The sequence below is a fragment of the Piliocolobus tephrosceles genome, chromosome 15 (genome assembly GCF_002776525.5).
Source record: "Piliocolobus tephrosceles isolate RC106 chromosome 15, ASM277652v3, whole genome shotgun sequence".
In the NCBI taxonomy this organism is placed as follows: Eukaryota; Metazoa; Chordata; class Mammalia; order Primates; family Cercopithecidae; genus Piliocolobus; species Piliocolobus tephrosceles.
The window spans coordinates 70142388-70167760 of NC_045448.1; the positions used below are offsets into that span (position 1 = coordinate 70142388).

Below are 25373 nucleotides of genomic sequence, written 5' to 3' on the forward strand. Positions count from 1 at the left end.
TATGGCATTAGACATTTCAGTCAGAGAATGTATTGCCACTGCAAAATTTGAAGGATTAGATGAATGTAGGTTTTCAAACCTGTGTTTCTAAAAATGGGACAAGAATCTTCATCCTATTATACTTCATGAGATCAAAATCTCTATTCTGACAAAAGAGGAGACATCTATGACTTTTTCGACATGAATGTGCTTGTTAAGCCTTAACCCTTTCTTCTCCTTTCTTAAGTGCTTGTACAAATAGCCTGGTATAATACAACAAAATAAAATGGGAGTGAAAACCTGTGGTCTCCGTTCTGGTTTGATCACTCAACTACCTGTGCCGGTCACAGCCTTTCTGTGCGGAGGTTTCCCCACTGGTAAAGAAGAGGGCTGGCTTAGGCGACCAGTCACAGCCTTTCTGTGCGGTTTCCCCACTGGTAAAGAAGAGGGCTGGCTTAGGCGACCGTTCCACATCTACAACACCATGATCTGCAATACTGATCTTTATCTTTCTCAGAGAAATGAAAATTTAAAATGAGGAAAATGATTAAAGTGTTAAAATAATGTATTAGAACAGAGATCTTCAATATAATAGAACAGCACCTCTGGTACGGTTATTTTTAGAACATAAGCTGCATAAGGACAGGGACCACTTTCAGTTTACTTCCTCTGTCACTGGAAAGAAAGACCGCACAGGCAGTAGAGAGGGCAAGGGGGCTTTCCTCGGTTCTGCGTGTGAACCAGCAGACCCATACACAGAGTAGCACCGGCTCCACAAGGCCCACGGTAGGCCTGGCCTGTGCTCTTTCCCACATCCTACTAACTTTTATTCACAATGGCATCTCCTCACCAAATGGAAATCCTGCTCACAGAGAAGCAACTAGCATTTTCTCTGGAAAACAGGAAAACAGAGAACTCTTTGGCTCTGACTGCTGCTAGAACTGTGGTGGCTGGTTCCCACAGTGACATGGAGCTCAGAGTGGCTGAGACTATGTGATGCAATGACAGAGCCAGGGTGAACAGGAGCACTTGGGGACGTTTCACTCAGACCTTGGGAAGCTGCAGGTGCAGCAGGCAACTGTAATTGTCCATCACAGACATACTAGCAGACAGCAATAAAAATCCAACGTGCTAATGAGAGCATCTAGATGGCACCGAGTATAAGATCTCGGGAGTCAATGACTAAAAACAACAGCGACCAGGACTTCTCTGCAACAATCACAATCCAGGCCTTTTCCCATGGTCCCTATATCCAAGGTACAGGAGAAAGAGTCTCCTGAACCACAGTGAACAAATTGGTAGCATGGCTGATGATCTTCAATATTGATGAAAACACAACCACAGAGTCCAATACAATCAGCTCTCCTTATCTGCAGGTTTCACATCTGCCTCCATGCAACCAACCATGTATCAAAACCCACCAACACAGGGGACAACTGTGTGTATCCTCCACCTGCAGATGGTTCAATCTGCAGATGTGGAACTCGTGGATACAGAAGGCCAACTACTGTGTGTCCAGCCAGCATTGCGCTGCCTCCCTCTTAGGAACACTGAGGTGCAAGGGGTAAAGCACTGAGGGCTGGCTGGGGAATGGAGCCTGGTAACCTCACTCAGCCTTTCATGCCGATTTGCTCCGCATTCCCCTGCTGAAACATCTCGTGGGCTGTTCAGTGCCGTGAAGGAGGAGGCTGGGGCCTGCTGCCATGAAGGAGGAGGCTGGGGTCCGTTGCCTTAGCCCTCCCACCAACCTACTCAGCATCCCAGGCAAGACACTAAGCTCTGTCCCCACGGCCCCATCACTGGGTGATGCTGACCCAGCACCTCACTGTAGCACAGGGAATGTCACCAGGCAGTGCTATCCTGGTAACTATGTAAGCTGGACAGGTGTTATTTACTGGTATGACATGATTATCATTCAGGCTTCATTTAATCCAGTAAGTGTTTAAAAATTAATATAAAGAGGGCTGGGCATGGTGGCCCATGCCTGTAATCCCAGCACTTTGGGAGGCTAAGGCAGTCGGATCACTTGAGGCCAACAGTTCGAGACCAGTCTTGCCAACATGGTGAAACCCTGTCTCTACTAAAAATACAAAAATTAGCTAAGCGTGCGGCAGGCACCAGTAATCCCAGCTACTCGGGAGGCTGAGGCATGAGAATCATTTGAACTCGGGAGGTGGAAGCTGTAGTGAGCCGAGATTGTGCCACTGCACTCCAGCACTCCAGCCTGTGCAAGACAGCAAGACTTCATCTCAAAATAACCAAAAAAACGAAGTTAATATAAAGGAAGACTCTGAGAACATGGGAATATTACTTTCTAAAAGGATCCTCTGTGTCCCTCTGCCTCCTCCCCTTGTCCTCACCTCCGAGCCCTTTCAGGCATTTACCGTGCCAGGGATGTGCCTAGAGATTGACAAGCACTCCCGCATTCAGCCTCACCACCACCCTAACCGAGCAGGCACTGTTGGCTCCACTTTACAGATGACGAAACTCAGGCTTGGAAAGGCTAGTGATTTCAGGAGAAAACCAAGGATCCTGGGAAGGAGGAGCTGGGGAGAAGACACTGTCACAGGACTCAAATTCTGGCACTGTCCTTCCTAGTTATATGACCTTAGGCAAGTCACATGACCTCTCTGCTTCTTAGTTTCAACTATAAAATGTAACAAAGAATGTCTCCCCCTGAAGAGACACTGTACGTAAAATGTAGCAGAACACATGGCACATAATTGGTGCTTGATACACGCTAAGTTGAACCCTGACAAGGTGCCAATTCCATTCAACAAACACTGTCAAGTGACTACAATATGAAAGGCACGGTGCATGGTGATCGCAATTAGGACAACTAAAAAAAAAATCAATTAGTTCATTTTGCAAAATATGAAATAAGACTTTAAAAACCAAGCATCATTATTTACTAAGTATTTAAATTAAAAGTATTATTTTTCACAATCCTGAAAAAGTTGGGGGAGTATATCAGGAAAAACAGAAACAACACAGGCTCAGGCATTTGATAATTATAAAGAATTTCTGGAGGCTACTTAAGTAATAAAACTTATACCTGTACTGTACTTTTTCCTTTGTTATTTTCTCTCCTCAGGCAGAATATAAACATAAAAACAGGGACCATACCTTAAATTTCTCTCGCATCCCCACAGTATCTACTCCATCCCTGGGGCAGACAGAAAATATTCAGTAAGAATGCACGTAATGAAAGAGCGTGGTCTGTACCTTCAGGTCCCGGTGGATAATAGGGGTTTTGCACTGATGCAGGCGGGCAACAGCCTCACAGGTATCACAAAATATCTGGAGCACTTCGTTCTCTGTAAAGCCTGTTTGCAGGCGCTGGTTCATCAGGTTTACCACCTGGCCACCTGAGGGGGTACGTACAGGACAAAGGAGAGGTTATAAACATTCAGGCTTGTCATTTAGTCTAAGAGAAGCGGTCTGGACTAACCACTGCCTGAGCCAGGATTAAAACCTAGTCGTCTTGACTCCCAGCTTGGGGTTTGTTTTCTTATAATTCAGTGTCTCCTCTAATGCATCAAAAATCGTTTCTTTATTTTATAAAGCACCCCAGATGTGAGCTGCCCTCATTATGTCTTTGAGATTAGTAGAACTGATAATATGGTCCTGCTGTAGTTGCCTGGTTATACTGTGTCCATTGTGTATGAGACATGGCCACAGCCTCAGCTTGCCATATCTTTTAGTAAGAATCAGATGGCACAATAGGTCCAGGGAACAGGAAGAAGATGGTTTTATAGTCTGAACTTCAGGAACAGCTTAGTCTCTCTGGCTTCACTACTTACTGCTTGGCTTGCAGAAATGGTACCACCAATAACTAATCTCCAGGACCAAAAGATTGATGCTGTCACTTGCAACATTATCCAGATGCCTGGATGCTCCTACTGCCTGATCTCTAAACATTTTAGTATCCAAAAAGGAATGAGCAGGAGGAAACAAACAGTCAAGTTCAAATTTGGTGGTACTTTAGGAAATCAGGTAAATAGTTAATAACAGTAAGGGCTGAAATTACTGGTTAACATCACATATTTTGGGGATTAGCAACATTTTTAATTTATGGATAGTATCTTTTTTTTTTTTTGAGACTGAGTCTCACTCTGTTGCCAGGCTAGACTGTAGTGGCATGATCTTGGCTCACTGCAACCTCCACCTCCTGGGTTCAAGTGATTCTCCTGCCTCAGCCTCCTGAGTAGCTGGGACTACAGGTGTGCACCACCATGCCCAGCTAATTTTTATATGTTTAGTAGAAATAGAGTTTTACCATGTTAACCAGGATGGTCTTGATCTCTTGACCTTGTGATCCGCCCGCCTCAGCCTCCCAAAGTGCTGGGATTACAGGCGTGAGCCACCGCGCCCGGCCTATGGATAGTATCTTAAGTGTAGGGAAAATGTTAATGGAACTAAGGGTGATTACAAAACACAGCACCAAACAGTAAGGCACTGACCTAAGCCAAACCTCCAAACAATGGTTATATAAAATGCAATTAACTATGAAAAAAATTCATGCTACAGTCTGAATTTCCCAAGATAAATGTTTTTTGAAACTTGAAGCTTTCAATGATTTTACTCCACTGTTAACAGCTGCATCATTTGAATATAGCCTCAACTTACTAGGAATTATAGCTTTAGAGCAAGGAGAGGAGGGTCACTTCCATTAGACAAAAAGGATTCTTTTACCCCGTAACACATGGTAAGTGGGAAAGAGAACACAAAGTGAGGGAGTTGGGGAAGCTGTACTGTTTCTTCTGTCCATCTGGAGTTGAGTCTTTATTATGCGCCTTCATCATTTGTTATAAAGCATCACAAAGAACATTCATTCTCATTCTTATACATCCTCATTTATATACAAATACCAAACCTTCCTAAACCCAACAAAAATGGAGTTTTATATTATCTACACTTTCAACTGTCTGTACCATTATAAGAATAACAAAGAGTTGACAGCAGACTGTATCTTTTAGTTTTCTCATCTGTAAAACCAGAACATACCATAGAGTGTAGTGCACATTAAGTGAAATGACCCGCCTAACCTTGACAATCAAAATGCTAGAGAAATGTCAGATTAAGGGGATGGTTCATATACATACCTCTACAAAAGTCCATCAGAATGAGCACTTCCCATACATCACCGCTACTCACATTGTTGATACTAGAATCAATGTAACCCACAATATTCTTGTGCCCTGACAGGTCCCTCTGTGAACAAGAGATGAGAAATATATTGTTAGTTTCAGATGCCAATAGGACAGAATTAGCCAGTCAGTTCCATTAGCTCAGATAATTTAAATACAGAGATGATACAGTGTTGACAGAGAAGACTAAGGAGCAGGGTCAAGAACAGGTTTCCAGTGGTCCCTGAGATTCACAGCTAGATCTTCAATAGCAATTCCATAACCCCACTAAACCAGAGGACACTCCAGAACCTAAATTCTAGAGTCAAATGCACAGAGTGCCTACTTGCTTACTGCATCAATGCCCCACGTAAACTAGAAGCAAAGACTCCCCTCTCCAGAAACACTGCAGGGGGTAAAGAGTAGAGACCATACGAACTACTTAAATATATGAACTTCTAATTAAGAAAAATAAAATTGATGTTTTTCCTGGTTTTAGGGGACAAAAATTAATTCAACTTGACTTTTAAATAGTTCATACTGTTTTCTCCCTTTGGGAAATCTACCAAAAAAAAAAAAAAAAAAAAAAAAAGCTATTTACAAAGTCTTAAAGGGACTACAATAGCATCCAGACCTAAGCATTTTGCTCATAATTAGGCCTTTCAAGCCAACCAACTGGGATATAAGATGGGCATGTTTCCAGCTCTTCAGTTGGAACTGCATGTGATCTCTCAGGGCTGCGTGGATGAATGTATTCATCCAACCAATATTTGTTGAGCATCTCCTATGTGTCAGGACCCATCTAGGAACTAGAAGTGGCCTCACATTTTAGTATAGTCCTTTCAACATCTCCAGAGAGGCAGCACTTTGTAACGATGATGTTCAAAACCAAAGTAATTAAGAAGTAAGTTGAGGAAAGAGAAAGAAGGCAAGCTGGGTGATATGATTTTTGCACAAATGCAAAGTAAGGTTTTACTTTTTAAACTAGTTTTAATAAATTGTCCTACTTTTGTTTCAAAAAGGTGAGGGGGAAGGAAAACTTGTGGTCCCCTGAGAGTCACCATACAAACTTAGCAATTCGGACAGTGAGACCAGAAACTACCACCACTCTAATTAGATTCAGCTGTTTACAGTGAAGAACAAATTTCATAACAAAACAAGAGAAAACCCCATGGTATGAAGTGAACACACCTGAACCCTGGGCATCAAAGTTAAAACTCATCAGAGCCTTCCTCTGAGTGATGGATTGTGAAAGACTATTGCCTCAGAAATGGCAGATGCAGTAAAAGTTCAGACAAAAGTAGAAAGGCTTTGGAATTGGCAGATGGAAGTCACTGGAGACTTATGTGAGAGTAGTTTCAGAGAACGGATGGGATGGTGGTGAGAATGAAACTGGACTTGCACAGAATGGGAGTTGAGTGAGTAGGGCCAGGGTCTACAGATTACTCTTGCAGAACATTTGTGCCTAAGGCAGCAGCACTGAGGAGAAAGGGTGTTTAGGATGGGAAAAAAACTGAGCACCAGAAAGAGGAAGGAGTCAAGAAAAGAGAGCTTTAAGATACAGGAGAGGATGATGATAATTGACAGAAAAAGTCCTATAAGTGGAAGGGTGGGATTAAGAGTACTGTTCAAGGGACTGGTCTTAGGGTAACTTTTTTTTCCCCTGGCAAGCAGGAAAGAGGCAAGGATGGCTGTGCATGTTGATTTAAGGCGGAAAAAAAAGAGAACTCGAGTTTGGATATGTTGTTTTATTTTTGGTAGAGAACAAGGTCATTTCCTAAATGTATAGGAATGACAAAGAAGTTTGATGAAACAAAAGACTTAGAGCATCTGCTTTGGATAATAGATAAGGGAGATGATGAAGCTAACACACATTCTCTAGAATTCAAGTTTTTCCCAAACAGAAAATGATTTTGGGATTCACATTTTAGTGGCCTATCCTTCCCTCTGCTTTTCTATCTCATCATCAACCCATCCAGAACTCATTTCCATTTACACATTCCTGAAAGTAGAAGAACTGGAGAGAAGTTCTTTGCAACCAAAATAAGGATCATATCCTCCAAATATTCAAAGATGAATGAAAGACTCATGTCCTTACATTGAACTATTTGAAAAAGAATCAGCAATGTTGCCTCTGAGTTGGTCTCATCTTAAGAGGAATAATAAAGCATCCGGAAGAAAGCAAAAAAATATTGGTAGAACCATGCTATGGTTTGAAGGCTTGTGTTCCCTCCAAAATTCATGTTAAAACTTAAATCCCCAATGCAATAGTATTAAGAGATGGGGCCTTTAGGGGGTGATTAAGTCATGAGGGCAGAGCCCTCATGAATGGGATAAGCAACTTTATAAAAGGGCTGGAGGGAACTAGCTAGGCTCATTTGTCCTTCTGCCTTCCACCACGTAAAGACAAAGCATCCCCTCCAAAGAAAGCAGCACTCAAGGCACCATCTTGAAAGCAGAGACCAGGCCCCTACCAGACACTGAACCTGTCAGCACCTTGATAATTTTGGACTTCTTACCCTCTAGAACAATAAGAAAATAAATTTCTCTTCTGTATAAACTACCCAATCTCAGGTACTTTGTTATAGTAATACAGATGGACTAACACAAGCCAACAGGAGGTAAAGAGGCATTAAAGGACCAAAACTGGATAATCAACATCTGCAGATGGCACCTTGCCAAGATGTTTGCCAAGATGTTTGCTGAACAGTTCAAGTCCGAATTGCTGTTCATTTTCTCTTCTGCAGATATCCTGAGATACGTCCAAGCAGAAAAGACTCCCACTTTGGAGAGACACAATGGCATTTGGCTTTAATGACCTGATGATGCAGCAACATCTCAGATTTTAGAGTAAAACCCCACTAGTTTATAACTCTGATGGAGAAGATCTGTTTGAATGGCTGTGAAATGTAGAAAAGGTCAAGAGAAAATCTTACCACAAGTTGAGAATGACTCACATTCAAGGTACACTGGCAGTAGCTCCTGCCCTGTTCTCAGCAGCAACAGGCCAGAGAGTGCCAAGCTTTCCTCTGATTTTGGTTAGAAGACCAGATCCAGACTTACAGTACAGAAATGGATGTAGTGGTATAGAATGGAAGCACATAGGGAATACCTCAGCTACAAACTGCTTACTCAGAAAAAGGCAGGATGAGGGAAAGATGCTTTGTTGCCCTTGCCTACAACTATTACTTGGAGTACCAGAATTATGATGAGTATTAGTCAAAAAGGGTTTTCAGGGAAGTGGGGAACGTTCAGTTAAACCATAGATAAGATCACTACTACATGATTTAAGCAGTGATAAGTTTAAAGGGTTTATGTTATTTTAAGCTTTATTTTTAAACTATCATTAAACAACATTAATAAAGTATTGAAAAACTATTAGAAGACCTGCTTTATTAAACAGATATTTTAAATGGTTTGTAGTTACCTTATTAATTTTCATATTTAACTGCTTGAAGCAGTGAAAAACCTTTTTCATAAATACATGCAAAAGCTACCAGTTTTGAAAACCAGGTCTTCAACCCAGGTCCTATAGATTATCACAAATCCCATATCTGGCGCCTTAATTAATGGTGCTTGAAGTGCAGCATGGTATACTATCCCTGGTCTCAAAATTCCTGTGACAGAAGAATTCCTAGTAAACAATCTTAAGGCCTTATGAAAAAAAAGGAAGACTCAATTTCTAAGTATATCTAAGAAAACCTTTATATTTATGTTCAAGAAAACAAATATAGCATTCTAAATTGCCTATCAATAACATGTCACTCATTTCAAAACAGTAAAAATGAACATTGCACATAACTATATGTCATTAGCTCAGGCTACCCTTCCTTGGATCTTTAGCATGACATGTGCAAATCCATGATGACGGAAATTTGCTTACTGCTTGCATTTGCAGATACTAAGTTTTCAAAGAAGCATCGTCTACCTGCTTTGACCCTCCTTTCAAACATTCAACTTTTTCTGACTTTATGACTCAGCACTACTGCTGTCTACTTCTGGGATCACATTATGGTTCCACAGAACCTCTTAAGCAAATTTCAGCTTCTTCTTAACTTAAGGATGAAAGAAAGCAGTTCTAAGGTCTAGAATTAGTTTCTCTCAAGATTGCTTTTTTTTTTTTTTTTGATATGGAGTCTTGCTGTCACCCAGGCTGGAATGCAGTGGCACGATCTCAGCTCACTGCAACCTCCGCCTCCCAGGTTCAAGTGATTCTCCTGCCTCAGCCCCCTGAGTAGCTGGGATTACAGGCGCGTGTCACCACTCCTGGCTAATTTTTGCATATTTAGTAGAGACACGGTTTCGCCATGTTGGCCAGGCTGGTCTCGAACTCCTGACCTCAGGTGATCCACCCACCTCAGTCTCCCAAAGTGCTGGGATTACAGGTGTGAGCCACTGTGCCCAGCCACCCTGATTGCATTATAAATGTCTTCTGCTTTACTATTCTCTCTCCCCTTTTCTCTCTATAATCCTAAATTTCCTTTATAATTCTTTCAAGAGGAGTTATTTACTGGCAAACAAAAACTATCAAGTCCAGTGCAACAGTAAAACAAAAAGCATTTTGAGATCTAGGCTGGCCTTGGAGTCTACTGGAGACCTTGTTGGACTTCTGCTATATAAGAAGTTCCAGTTACTTTTCTCTTCTCTATACCCATATTTATTCTATCTTTCCAAAGTCTTTTTTTTTTTTTTTTGAGACAAAGTCTCACTGTCCCCCAGGCTGGAGTGCGGTGGTGTGATCTCAGCTCACAGCAACCTCCACCTCCTGGGTTCAAACAATTCTCATGCCTCAGCCTCCTAAGTAGCTGGGATTGTAGGCGTGCATCACCACATTTGGCTAACTTTTTGTATTTTTAGTAGGGACGGGGTTTTGCCATGTTAGCAAGGCTGGTCTCGAACTCCTGACCTCAAGTGATCTGCCTGCCTTGGCCTCCCAAAGTGCTGGGATTACAGGCATGAGCCACCGCGCCCGGCCACCAAGACTGCATTATAAATGTCTTCTGCTTTACTACTCCTTGGTGCTGAGCTTATAGGCATGAGCCACTGTGCCTGTCCCCTTTCCTAAGTCTTACTCATTAATTAATCTTGTACTTACTAAACGGACCCTTAAAGTCATTCTAGAGTCTAATTCTAGAATCGTGCCGCTCAAACTTTAATATTTGTATGAATTACGTGGGGATCCTGTTATAAAGCAGATTCTAATCCAGTCGCCCTGGGATAGGCCTGAGATTCTAAGTTTCTAATAGGTGTGTAACTATGTTGCTGGTCAGTAACTCTTAAAGAAGCAAAGATGTAGAGCAGTGCTATTCAAAATGTGGTCCACAAACATCTGCTGGTTAGTAAACTATTACCAGAAGGTAAGGAAATAAGGAGCTTGCTCCAGGGCATAAATCAATCAAATCACTAAGCTCATTTTTTCCCCCCAGCAAGATCTTGCCTGTGAGGGAAGCAGTTCAGTGATTTATATTATGGCACAAGATCCTCTGAGTAGTATTGGTACATTTATACTCAACTGATTTTTGACAGGGGTGCCAAGACAATTCAACAGGTAAAGAATGGTCTTTTTAAAAAGTAGTGCTCAGACAAGTGGGAATTATTTGGATCCCTACCTCATACCATATACAAACATTAACTCAACATGGATCAAAGAACTAAAAATTCCTCAAAGAAAACATATTTGCAAATCTTTGTGACTTTAGATGAGGCAATGGGTTCTTAGATATGACACTTAAGGCCGGGCGCGGTGGCTCAAGCCTGTAATCCCAGCACTTTGGGAGGCCGAGACGGGTGGATCACGAGGTCAGGAGATCGAGACCATCCTGGCTAACACAGTGAAACCCCATCTCTATTAAAAAATACGAAAAACTAGCTGGGAGAGGTGGCGGGTGCCTGTAGTCCCAGCTACTCGGGAGGCTGAGGCAGGAGAATGGTGTGAACCCAGGAGGCGGAGCTTGCAGTGAGCTGAGATCCGGCCACTGCACTCCAGCCTGGGCCACAGAGCGAGACTCCGTCTCAAAAAAAAAAAAAAAAAAAAGATATGACACTTAAAGCTCAAGCAATCAAGCAAAAGCAGATAAATCACACTTTATTGAAATAAAAAACTTGTGTTTCAAATGGCACTACTAAGGAAGTCTAAAAACAACACATAGAATGGAAGAAAATATTTACAAATCATACATCTGATAAGGATTTAGCATTCAGAATATGTAAAGAACACTTCCAACTCAACAACAACAAAAAAGACAACCCATTGTAAAAATCAGCAAAGGATCTGAATAGATATTTTTCCAAAGACCATATACAAATGGCCAAAAGCATATGAAAAGATGATCAACATCATCAATCATTAGGGAAATGTAAATCAAAATCACAATGAAATACCATTTCACATCCGCTAAGATGGCTATAATAAAAAACAAATAATAAAAAAATATTGGCAAGGATGTGAAAGTTGGAATCCTTTTATATTACTAGTAGGAATATAAAATGATGCAGCTGCCAAAACAGTCTGACAGTTCCTCAAAAAGTCAAGTTATCATATGACCTAGAAATTTCACCTAAGAGATGTGAAAATATTATGTCCACACAAAAATATCTACATAAACGTTCATAGCAACATTATTACAATAGCCAAAATGTGAAAATAACCCAAATTCCATCAACTGATAAATGAATAAATAAAATGTGGTACATTCGTACAACAGAATATCACAAGCCACACAAAGGAATGAAGTACTGATACATGCCATGACATGGATGAACCTTAAAAACAATATGCTAAGTGAAAACAGACACAAGAGGTCAAATATTGTATGAGTCAATTTATATGAAATATCTAGAATATGCAGTAAAAAGATTAGTGGTTATCAGGGGCTGGGGAGAGGGGGAATAAGGAAAGACTGCTAACAGGCTGGAAGTTTCCTTCGGGGGGTAAGAAAAAAGTGTTCTAAAATTAGATAGTGGTGATGGTTGCACAACCTTGTGAATATACTAAAAATCACTGAACCATATGCTTTAAAAGCGTGAATTTTATTTCAATTTGTATACACACAAAAGTAACATGACAGACTGGGAGGAAAATACATTTTTGTAAGTCAACACACAGGAGGAGAAAAGCGTAAGAAAAAAAAGATCCTTTGAGTAACACTGATCTAGAGCAACCAGGCAGCCCATATCTGAATCCCCACTACAGCCTTTTGACAAGCTGTTTCTTTCTTTCCTTCCTTTCTTTCCCTTCTTCCTTCCCTTCCTTCCTTCCCTCCCTCCCTTTCTTTCTTCCTTTCCTGTCCTTTGCTTTCTCTCTCTCTTTCCTTTTTTTTTTTTTTTTTTTTTTTTTGAGACAGAGTCTTGCTCTGTCACCAGGCTGGAGTGCAGTGGCACGATCTTGGCTCACTGCAACCTCCGTCTCCCAGGTTCAAGTGATTCTCCTGCCTCAGCCTCCCGAGTGCTGGGACTACAGGCATGCGCCACCACACCCAGCTCATTTTTGTATTTTTAGTAGACGGGGTTTCACCATCTTGGCCAGGATGGTCTCAATCTCTTGACCTTGTGATCCGCCTACCTTGGCCTCCCAAAGTGCTGGGACTACAAGTGGGAGCCACCAAGCCCAGCCGACAATCTGTTTTCTTAGAATAATACCACTTCCTTAGGCCCTCAGCCAATCTACAGATAGCCCTCACCGTTAGACAGTTCTTCCTTACCTATCTGGAATCTTCCACCTCCTGATTTTCTAGATTGTCCTCTCCAGAGCAAAATTAGCAAGTCTAGTTTATTTTTCCACTTTCTAAACAGGTGAGGCTGGGTGCAGTGGCTCACCTCTAATCCCAGCACTTTGGGAGACCAAGGTGGGTGGATCACCTGAGGTCAGGAGTTTGAGAACAGCCTGACCAACATGGTAAAACCACATCTCTACTAAAAATACAAAAATTAGCCATGCGTGGTGGCACACGCCTGTAGTCCCAGCTACTCGGGAGGCCGAGACAGGAGAACTGCATGAACCCAGGAGGCGGAGGTTGCAGTGAGCCAAGATTGTGCCACTGCACTCCAGCCTGGGTGACAGAGTGAGACTCAGTCTCAGAAAATAATATAAATAAATAGAAGTAAAATATAATAAACAGGTGAAATAATATTATTTAGACTGAGTTTTCTTTTCTCCATACGAAACATCCCCTCTTTCTCTGACATGGTTTTTAAGACCATTTTGGCTGCTCCTACATTGATGTGCTTTGCTCTGCTATATTCTTTTTACAAGAATGGCCCCAGGAAATGAATGAAATACTTTAGGCTTGGTCCGACTCATACAGAGTAGACCAGCACTATCACCTTCTATAATTCTATTAATGTAGCTAAAAATTACATTATTTTTGTCTTTCGGCACCCACATCATACTATACATGCATTATGAATTAATTGACCACTTAAATACCTAAGTCTTTTTCCACTCATGCTGCTTTTAATCTCTGCCTCCCAAGAACTATGCTTGTAAAGTTGATTAAAATTTCAAGTGTATGATCTTACCTTATTATTTCACTTCATTAGAATCAGTCTACTTCTCCAATTTGTAAGAACCATTTTGGAGCCTGATTCTGTAACTCAATGCAGTTATTACATCTTCCAACTTTATAAAGGCACATAATTGATCACTGTATCTTCTATTTCTTTAAGCAAGTTATTTGTTAAATATAAAATGAGACAAAATTAATGGTAAGCCACAATGCTTTCTTTTTAGAAAGTTTCCTCCAGATTTATATCAAACCACTTATCAGAAACCTTTATAACCAGTAGCAATTCGGCCTAGACTCTTCATTTTGCTGACAGATGTCTGGTGAGTGTTCTTATCAAAACATCTGGCCAAAGTCCACAGATACTGGATCTACTGCACCCCACGGAGCTCTCTATCCAGACATCTTCCCAAAGGAGAACAGGATGTTGTTATGACATGGTTTGTTCTTACTGAACCTGAAGACTCTTTGGATCTCTGCTTACTCATCCAAGTGACTACAAAACAGCTTAAAATGTCTTTTTCTTTCTTTTTTTTTTTTTTTTTTCTTTGAGACGGTGTCTTGCTCAGTCGCCAGGCTGGAGTACAGTGGTACGATCTCAGCTGAATGCATCCTCGGCCTCCCGGGCTCAAGCGATTCTCCTGCCTCAGCCTCCTAAGTAGCTGGGATTTCAGTCGTGCACCACCATGCCCAGCTAATTTTTGTATTTTTAGTAGAGACAGGGTTTCGCCATGTTGGCCAGGATGGTCTTGATCTCTTGACCTCGTGATCCGACTGCCCAAAGTGCTGGGATTATAGACATGAGCTACCGTGTGCCTGGCCTCATTTATTTATTTATTTATTTATTTATTTAGACGAATCTTGCTCTGTCACCCAGAGCAAGAATGCAGTGGCACAATCTTGGCTCACTGCAACTCCCACTTCCCTGGCTCAAGGGCTTCTCTTGCCTCAGCCTTCTGAGTAGCTCTGATTACACGTGTACACCACCACGCCCAGCTAATTTTTGTATTTTTAGTAGAGACAGGGTTTGGCCATGTTGGACAGGCTGGTCTCAAACTCCTGACCTCAAATGATCCACCCTCCTCGGCCTCCCAAAGTGCTGGGATTACAGGCATGAGCCACCACACCTAGCCGTCATTCATTTTTAAAGGGTGTAATATATTAACATTTAAATAGTACATAATACTAGACAATTTTTTTCCTACTATAATCCCCATCCCCTATAGTGAACCACTTTTATTGTTTCTTTCTTTCATGTTTCCTGTGTTTTTTTCAGGCAAATTCAAACAATTATGTATTATGTATACACACACCCAGCCCCCCAACTTTCTTACACAAAAGATATAATCAAAGCATCATTGAAAATAATCTGTGTTCTCCCTTATAGGTGGGAGCTGAATGATGAGAATACATGGACACATAGTGGGGAGTGACACACACTGGGGCCTGTGGGGGGTGGTGGGGGGAGGGAGAGCATCAGGAAGAACAGCTAATGCATGCTGGGCTTAATACCTAGGTGATGGGTTGTCACGTGCAGCAACCCACCATGGCGCACATTTACCTATATAACAAACCTGCACATCCTGTACATGTACCCTAGAACTTAAGTTGAAGAAAAAAATAAAATAATCTGTTCTAGATTCGTGCCCCAGAACAATCCTGAGCTTCCTACTGTAGAAGATCTATCTTCCACCTTTTGTAGAATAAGAAGCTATTTGCCTGCTTTGAATCATCTGATCTCTTCTCTTCGAAGCAAATCCTCAAACATCACTGGTAGCAGCTTAGTGTCCTCATTATCAAGCTCAATGAGGATGTAATCCATCTGGGCCAGGAGATGTGAACACAGAACAGCCTTGACGCATCTGGAGCTTTAGCTATTTCCTATCACTGTTCTTACCCCTTTAGGTCTGAAGGTAATTAATCTTTTCCTGCTTTCAGGCAAAGGGATCAGAAGTCCAAAACCTACCCTCCAAAAGTCCATCAGAAGTCAGATCTCTTCAGCTCTATCAGAGCACACATCCCAGATGGATCAAAGAACTCAGACCAGACTCCAGTACATGGTGGACAGCATTTATCAAAATAAAACGTGAAACCACTCGGTGAAACCGCTAACTTTGCGTTTGGATGCAACATGCCCATCATTCCTCCACTGAAAGTACAGAGAGGAATCTGCTTGAGTATTAACACCCAAGCTTCAGCATATTACACAGCATGTTACATCTGATTCCCTTCACAATTCCTACAGTTGCTGAGAGAGGTAGGGCTGGGGTTACAGCTTCTATCTGACAGAACTCTGAGACTTAGTGGGCTTAAAAACATCACATAGGACTTCAGATTTAAAACAGTAAGAAATTTTTAAAAAGTGGGAAGATTCAGTCCATTTTAAAACTTATTTAGCTACAGTAATCAAGGCTGTGTGGCAGTGGTAAAAGGATAGGTCCATAGATTAATGGAAGGGAATAGAGAATAGAGAAAGACCTGGAAATGGACCCTGACAATTAAGTTCAACTGATTTTTAACCAAGATATTTAATGACAGCCTTTTCAATAAATGGTACTAAGAGCAATTAGATATCCATGAGGAAAAAATGAACCACAACCTAAGTCTCATTATGCAAAAATTAAGTCAAAATGGCTAGGTGCAGTAGCTCAAGCCTGTAATCCCAGCACTTTGGGAGGCCAAAGCAGGCAGATCACTTGAGGTCAGGAGTTCAGGAACAGCTTGGCCAACATGGTGAAACCTCATCTCTACTAAAAATACAAAAATTAGCTGGGCATGGTGGTGCGTGCCTGTACTCCCAGCTACTCGAGAGGCTGAGGCAGGAGAATCGCTTGAACCTGGGAGGCAGAGGTTGCAGTGAGCTGGGATTGCACCACCACTCTAGCCTGGGCAACAGAGCAAGGAAACTCTGTCCTCCCACCAAAAAAAAAAAAAACAAAAACAAAAAACCTAACCTCAAAATGGATCATAAATTTAAATGTAAAACTGTAAAACTTAAAAGAAAATCTTCAGAATTGAGGGCTAGGCAAAGATTTCTTAGGTTTGACACCAAAAGCACAATCCATAAAAAGAACAATTGATAAACTGGACTTCATCTAAACTAAAAATAAAACAAAAACAAAAAAGATCTTAGAGTTTAAAAGTCTGGTAAATAAAATTAAACAGGATGGTTGGAGAGCTGAGGAAATCTGGAAAGTGAAGCAAAACGACAAAGAAATATAAAAAGAAGGGAGAAAACAAGAAAATTAGAAAATCAATTCAGGAGAACCAATATGCAAATTATAGAAATTTCAGAAAAAGGGGGAAAAAATGAAACTAAAACATCCCCCAGAATGCAAGGATATGAGTTTCTAGATTGAAAGGGACCACCAAACACCTAACATAATAAATAAATGCATACGCAAAGGCGTATCAAGAAAGCATTAGAAACAAAGAGAAAATTTGTAAATTTTCTGGTAGAAAATATGGGTCACTCACTCCCAACAGACTAGGCATTAGAATGACTTAGGATTTCCCAAGAGCAACACCGAAAGCTAAAATATAGTAGAATAGTGCTTTAAAAAATCTAAATGATAAATGATGAATTGATGGGTGCTGACGAGTTGATGGGTACAGCACACCAACATGGCACAAGTATACATATGTAACAAACCTGCACGCTATGCACATGCACCCTAGAACTTAAAGTATAAAAAAAAAAAAAAAAAAAACTAAATGATTTCCAACTCAGAATTTTGCACTCAAACTATGATGTGCAAACATAAAATAAAGATACTTCCAGACCTGAAAGTTTTTTGTTTTTTGTTTTGAGACGGAGTGTAGCTCTGTCACCAGGCTGGAGTGCAGTGGCATGATCTTGGCTCACTGCAACCTCCACCTTCTGGGTTTAAGCGATTCTCCTGCCTCAGCCCCCCAAGTAGCTGGGATTACAGGCATACACTGCCACGCCCAGCTAACTTTTGTATTTTTAGTAGATACGGGTTTCCACCTTGTTGGCCAGGATGGTCTCCATCTTCTGACCTCATGATCTGCCCACTTTCGCCTCCCAAAGTGCTGGCATTACATGCGTGAGCCACCGCGCCCGGCCTAGACCTGAAAGTTCAAAAAAATGTATCTATCATGCATCAAAAAGCTACTGAGGCTGGGCATAGTGGCTCATGCATGTAATCCCAGCACTTTGGGAGACTGAGATGGGAGGACCACTTGAGCTCAAGAGTGTGAGACCAGCCTGGGCAACATAGCGAGACCTTGTCTCTAAGGGAAAAGAAAAAAAAAAAAAACATTAGCTGGGTCTGGTGGCATGTGCCTATAGTCCCAGCTACTTGGGAAGCTGAGGCAGGAGAATTGCTTGAGACCAGGAGATGGCGGCTGCACTGATCTATGATCGTGCTACTACGCTCCAGCTTGGGTAACTGAGACCCCGTCTCAAAACAGAGAGAGAAAAAAAAAAGATACTGGAGGATCAGCTCCAACAAAATGAGGAAGTTAGCTAAAAGAGGAATTATAGGTTCTAACTAAAAAAGAGAGGCAAAGGAAATGTCCAGGAAATTCCAAGATTCAACTGTAAATTAGGCAGAGAACAACCAGCCCAGGTTCCTCAGTCAGAAGACTGAGGGAGAAATCTTGAAGATGATAAAACAGACACCATTAAATGCATCTAAAAAATTCAAAAAATGGTTTACACAACTTACGGAAAACTGGGAATTAAACTGTTAAATAGTACAAAGAAAACTCAGACCAAGAGAGGGAAAACAAGACAATTAATAATTTTAGTGAAAGCAAAGTTATATAGGAAAGGCAGAGGAATCATAGTCCACCAGGAATTCAGTTGAAATAGTTTTCTTACATAATAATGTAAAAACTAATATTCACATAAACAACATATTGCCGAAGTTTACTAGTGTTTTGGAAGAATGGAAGATGAGAATACTGCAAGTATTTGGGGAGAGAGGCAAGCAGCGAATAAGTGACAGTTATGTCTTTACTTCCCATAGGAGATAATGCCTAAAATGGAAGAAAAATCAAGAACTAGCAATATTAGCATGTTATTTAGAAAGACATCAAAAGAATCACCTAAAGTGGTTGCCTCTGGGACCTTGTAATGGCATAGGAGCTCCCCTTGGGGAACTGCTTGACGTTTTTTGTAACAAGCTTAGCTCACCTATTTGAATATTAAAGCTTTGAAAGAATATAAACTAAAAACAAAACTCTCACAGTTAATACGCGTCTGGGCCAAAACTTGAACCTGTGTGATTTAACTCTTAATCAAGCCCATTAATTTGTGAGCTCCTCATGGGCCTGTGCTTCTTAGCTCCTCCACTACAATGCCTGCCTAGCACAAGTAAGCACTCAGTGTGTTTTTAAATGAGGAGGAGAAAGTGAAATCATGGGATTGCTTTTGTAACACAAGTAAATGAGCAAGAAGGGCATTCTAGATAGAGGAAACAGCAGAAGCAAAGACAGGAAACAAAGTGTGTGAGAGCTGAACAAGCACAGGCAAGGAGGGAGGAAGACAAATAATGAGAAGCACCCAGAAAACCCACTGTGTGTGTGAAGGAAGATACAGCAAGAACAGGAATCCGGAGCTATGTGCAGGGGAGTAGAAGGTATTGGTGCCTTACAGACAGACCCACGTGGTCTTGACTGTATGTATATGGCCCTTGGGAGTTGGCTGGTGTGTTGTGCAGTGCTGACAGTTCCTTCCCACATAGTTTTGGCTTTCTAAAATCTAGAGTAGCGCCAGGCTGTCTAACATTCTGAGTACTTTCAGTAGTCCAACTGCAGCCTAACTAGTTATTCTAAGCAGCCACTGAAAAGGCCACTTACGGTGAACAGGGGCAAGTGGAGCCTGGTGGGATACCTACAATGCCACTCTCTCCATTTTTGGATCCCTTTTTGCTATTTAAAAAGCATTAAAATCCAGGGCATAAAAGGAATCATCATCTCTAGGTGAACATATGTATCTGCTACTATCATCATTCAAATATGAATTTCTTCCAAAGTTTATTAAGCATTTACTTCATGTCAAGCAGTGTGTTGGAGCATACAATTTCTGATTTTAAATAACTTACTCCCTGATAGCAGAACTGCTTACAACATAACAGGTTAAGCAAATAATTGGTATAAAACAAAAGCGCTGTGGAAGCACAAAGGCATAAAAGACTATATATTCAAAGTTTCTTATGTATAATATGTGTATACTATTACATATTATATTACTTATTAGGTATAATATTATGTGTAATGTCAAACAGAGGTAAAAGAAAGATGCTACTCTAACAAATTTCCATAAAATAATTGTGCTTCGATCACCGTCAACTCTTGACCAACCTTATTTATCTTCTAAACCCACTCATTGTTCTAAGGACTTTATATTATTTCCTCCATATATATTTCAGCATGTATATCTAACACATAGGGACTCTTTCTTTAAACATATAAATCTGCATCTTGAAAAATGAGTAAGTTTTAAGAATTGAAGTCTAATTAACGTAATAAAATGTGCAGATTTTAAGGTGTTCAATTGAGTTTTGACACATATGTACCCTGTGTAACCACTATCTAAAACAACACACAGAACATTTCCATGGCCTAGAAAGTCCCTGTATACCCCTTTCTAGTCAGCTTCCCGCCCCTGAATAACCATGTTCTGATTTCTATCTCCATAGATAATGTTGCCTGTTCTTGGACTTCTATAAATAGATTCATAGAGTATATATGAGGTTTCTAGGTTTTGGTCTAGGTTTCCAGGCCAAAAAAGGGGGAAAGCATTCCAGGTAAAAAGAACTACATGTAAAAATATTAAGTTGTATAAGGATATGTTCACAGGATTTTGAAGAGCTCAGGAAGGTTGAACTGAGACTGGGGACTGGTAGCAGAGAGAGAGAGACAAGATCAGAAGAAGAAGCTCATTGGAAAGTCAGGCTTTCTGGATTAAATATCACAGTTAATTTGTGGGAACCATGTTGTTATGTAAGATTTTCCCAATGCCCAAAATGATTTTTCTAACCTCAAACTGGTCAGTTCTCTCAATATGCTCCTTCCTCCTCCATCCTCCAGCTGAGAGTGACCAAGGCAAGCGCGGTGTCCTATATCACATGGCTGTTCAGTCCCATTTTGTCCAGAGGCCTCTGTACCATCTCAGGGAAGGGAACAAACCCCGCTTGACTTTCTTATGAGAGGGTACAATCTCTGCCTCCATTTTAAACAGTCCCAAGTCCAAGGGGCAGCCTTACCATTATCTGGATTTCTCTCTTGCACACCTGGAGATCATGCTCATTGTTGACAAACATGCGTTTCAAGGCACATTTCATCCCATTGCTTGTCCTCACCAGAAATACAATAGCAAATCCACCTGTGAGAGAAACACACACAAGCTCTTTTGAGTCAATGTTCAAAAAGTCAGTCAGATGACTGTGGTGGCTGGAGGTTGCTGCTGTCACTGCGAATGGTACTGATGCCACTGCCAGCCAGCCTTTAGGGCTAGCCTGTTGTAGAACACATTCTTAGATTCTCAGAACTTGGAGATATTGCTTGTGGGAGGGGATGGCAAGAGTCAGAGAAATTGTTTCCAAACACCTATCTCAGTATAACAAAAGAATAGTAATTATTTTTCAAATAGCCTACAAATAAACAGATAAATGGGCGAAAAAAACCCAACTACATTACAACTACTATCCTACGTACTTTTTTTTTTTTTTTGGAGACAGGGTTTCCCTCTGTGGCCCAACCTGGCATGAAGTGGCGCGATCACTGCTCACTGCAGCCTCGACCTCCTGGGTTCAATCGATCCTCCCACCTCAGCCTCCCGAGTAGCTGGGATTACAGGTGTACACCACCACTCCTGGCTAATTTTTGTACTTTTTTGTAGAGAAGTGCTTTTGTTATATTGCCCAGGCTGCTCTCAAACTCCTGGACTCCCACCATGGCCTTCCACAGTGCTGGGATTACAAGCATGAGCCACGGCACCAGCCTTGTCTTGGGTATTTTGATGCTTTTGTTTAATTCTTAACACAATTCTGTGAGATTGGGTGTTATTGTCCCCTTTAAACAATTACCAGCTGAAGAATACAGAAGCTCAAAGAGATCTGATTCAAACCAAAAACATTTTTAAAGACATAAGTGGAGCACACTTTCCCTCATACCAGAGAGGCTAGGAAATTATTTCACTAATTGATAAATAGTTGTCGATTAATTTCAAGAATCTCTTCTTTTTTTCTTCTCATCCTATCATTCAATTTGAACCTAAAAACAGACCTAAAGATTCCTTCTGCCCTCCCTGCCTCCTGGGCTATCGAGAAGATACATGATATGGGTAAGAAAGTGCTATTCCACATAGCATACACAAGGCAAGTATGACACAATTATTGGGGAGACTTTTTAATGTCTACACTGACCTTTCTCTAAAAGACAGTTCACAATTCATTAATAGAAATATATAAGCCAGGTATGGTAGCTCATGCCTGTAATCCCAGAACTTTGGGAGGCTGAAGCAGGCAGATCACTTGAGCTCAGGAGTTCAAGACCACCCTTGGCAACAAGGTGAAACTCTGTCTCTACAAAAAATACAAAAATTAGCCAGGCATGGTGGGCATGCACCTGTAGTCCCAGCTACTTGGGAGGCTGAGGTGGGAAGGACGGCTTGAGCCTGGAAGGTGGAGGTTGCAGTGAGCCGTGACTGCGCCACTGAACTCCAGGCTAGGTAAGAGACCCTGTCTCAAAAAAAAAAAAAAAAAGAAATGCATATAACTCTACAGGAATTCTCAAGTGCTCTAAATTTGTTACACCACAGCATTCCCCAAATTCTTAGAACCCTAACCTCAACTTCACTCCTAAAGCACTGTATGAGGTGTTCAATGCCATTGGTGAGAGGAGTTAGATAAAGTGAGGCAAAACTGTCAAAGTTGAAGACTTTTGAATAAGTAGCAGTTACACTGGACACTCAGTCCATCTGCCTGCCTTGTACATTGTCATCATTTAGCTTGAATATCCTGTCCATTGACTCTGTTCAGCAAAAAAATCAGTATGCTATTCTTGCTCAGAGGTGGTCACTAATTGTATAGAGGTGAACACAGAGGGAAGTCTTCAGTATGGGAATTTGAGTAGAGGTTATGATGTAGTACTGGGCTAGGAGCCACATGCAAAATTGATACAGATCAATAAACAACCATTATAGAGATCTTAGGCCTCTGAGAAATAAAGAGTTGGGTCCTGACTATGCCCTTTGAATTCCCCCAAGGCTCGGCGGCACTTTAGTACCTGTCTGTTGATGCCCATGGCATTTCCTGCTGCATCTTTACACAGTTATTCTTTTCAAGTTAGCTTGAGTCGGTTTTTGTTCCTTGCAACCATAAAGAGCCTTTATCATAAAGCACTGTTGAATGTTTTCATAAAACACACACCTAATTTTGTAAAAAGAAAATGTAATGGGCTTCGGTTCCAAATGTGGACTGTGATAATGATTTACCAGAGACTGCATGTTTGTATATTTCCTGTTACAATGTTCCTCAGTATTCAAATAAACACTAAAATTTACCATACAATCTTTAATTTTAACTGTCATCTCTCTAATCTTTTACCTCAATAACATTTTCCATTTTCAAAAGTAGCATTGACACTTGGAGGTCTTATCTCTCTCTCCCTCTCTCTCCCTCTCTCTCTCTCTCTCTCTCCTCCCCCCCCACCCCCCACACACATTCCTCAATTCTAAAATGCATGTTTTTTACATTTTGCTTTTTAGGGTATCAGAATGTCTTGTAATAAACATGTGCATTTAATGCAGTGGTATTTATCTTTTCTTCCCCCCACCCCCATCTTATAACTAATTAGAATTGAGGAAAATGGTAGCATAAATTGCAAAATTTCTATGTATGTTCATAATTGTTTTGTAAATAGTATAAGTAGGATTCATTTCATTGATATTTCGGATTTTTAAAAAAATCACAGAACTACAGACTTTGCAAGAGTAGCATTCCTAGAGAGCATTAAGTCCAAGTGTTTTGCTTTATGCATGGACAAAACAAGTAAGGCTTAGAAGTCCCATGGCTAGTTATGGGCAGAAGCTGGAGTGTTTCACTCTCCTAGAAAAACCATGTGATACCCTTTAGGTAATATGGAAACAGCTGACAATGTTGTGAAACAAAAGTGGGAATGGGTATTTCCTACACTTCAGTGATGCCCGGCGCTGCTGAAAGACAGGGCAATTCCTTCAGATGCTGCAGTTCGAGATAACTACCACCAGATGGGAGCAGTGCAGTTTTCTTTGTAGGTAGCAAGATGACCTCAGCCAGGACTGAGGAAATGGGTCAGTCGCCTACCACACAATCCAGTAAGCACAATGGCTGACAAGAGCCAACCCAGATTCTCAAAGCCTGTGACCATGATAAATCTAAAAGCAAATCAGTGAATCGCTTTACTTAACACAGATGAAGCCACATTGTCAAGCATCTATGCCTATAAAGGAGCTTATCTGCAGATGAGAAGCATTTAAATCATGAGATCAAAATCCACGCCTAACAGGATTTGTCAGTCTAAAGATGTTGGTCACTATCACTGTGTAGTTGGCCAAATGGAGATGTAAACTACGAGGTTAGAAGAGGGAGAGAGTGCCATTCAAGACACTTCTCGTGCACAGCCCCGTCTGCCACACCGATCAGGGTGATGAGATTCTCAGCCAGAGCTTAAGAGGGTTCAGGCTATTACGGAAGGAGGCTGTCAACAGAGAAGACTGTCAATAGAGGTGTTTATTTCAGCCTGAGTTGCATCCCAAGATCTTGATTAAATGGGAAAACCTAATGGTTTGGACAGAGGTAAGAAAATCTTAACATTCAGTAGCCTGGGTCAGTCTCTCTGCCTACTGACATTTTTTGAAACACTAAGATAATCTCATCCATGAATCTACTGATTCAAAAAGATAAAAAGGATATGATCTATTATGTGAAGTAGGCAGGGTAATTTTGACATAGATATGCTTTGCCTATTAAATATGTAGGATTTTTTTTTTTTATGTCCACAAGAAAACATGTTTTCTCTCATTTTCCCTAAAATATACAGCATTTTTGGTCTAACTTTCTCCCCCTAATTGTTGATGGAGATGTGGATGGCTATTTACAGCTCACCATGAGTTTAGAGGTTTTGTCTGTTTGGTTTGCCTCTGGATTGCCATGCTATAAAATAGTATTTAACACACAGTGAGCATTCAATAATGAACGAACTCTGCACTTAAGGTCTCTACAGAGGACAGAGAAGGCTACACACAGATAGTGGTAAACAATATGGGAAACTAATGTGATGGCTCATGTAACAGGATGGCCACCATGCAACTCCAGATCATTGTTGCCATGTGGGAATGTGGACCTGGTGTTGTCAGATCTGCTAATTTCTAAAAATGAGCTAGAAACCCAAAACTGTATGTGAAATCTCCATATTTAAACACTGGCAACAAGTCACCTTTTAAATTAATGCTGTTCAGGTCACCACAGCATAGGCGCTAAAGAAAACACATCTGAAAAGCTTTAGATAATCTCCGAGCCTCCAGTTTTCTACGTCTGATCTAGTCTAACCCCTTCATTTCACTCAAGACCAAGGAGGGGAAGTGACACAGCTCATGTTCCACAAAGTAAAAAGATGATTTGCAAATGAATTCCAACATATATATAAATATTAGCTCAGACATTCATTACCACAGTTCTTGTCTTTCTTCCCTCAAGATGAGTTTACGGAATACTCCTCCCACCCAGCATGTGTATACGACTTATTTTAAAGG

At 41.0% G+C, this 25373-nt stretch overlaps 1 protein-coding gene across 6 annotated transcripts in view; it reads right to left on the reverse strand.

The window, feature by feature from the left end:
* The window catches only part of AAK1 (AP2 associated kinase 1), a 181693-nt gene that overhangs the window by 73327 nt on the left and 82993 nt on the right, over nucleotides 1-25373 (reverse strand). For all 6 annotated transcript variants that reach the window (XM_023223910.3, XM_023223914.3, XM_023223913.3 and 3 more), the window contains exons 3-5: nucleotides 20845-20963; nucleotides 5085-5193; nucleotides 3205-3347 (exon numbers count right to left, since the gene is read on the reverse strand). In XM_023223910.3, the coding sequence (XP_023079678.1) occupies nucleotides 3205-3347; nucleotides 5085-5193; nucleotides 20845-20963 (371 nt within the window). The remainder of the gene's footprint in view (nucleotides 1-3204; nucleotides 3348-5084; nucleotides 5194-20844; nucleotides 20964-25373) is intronic.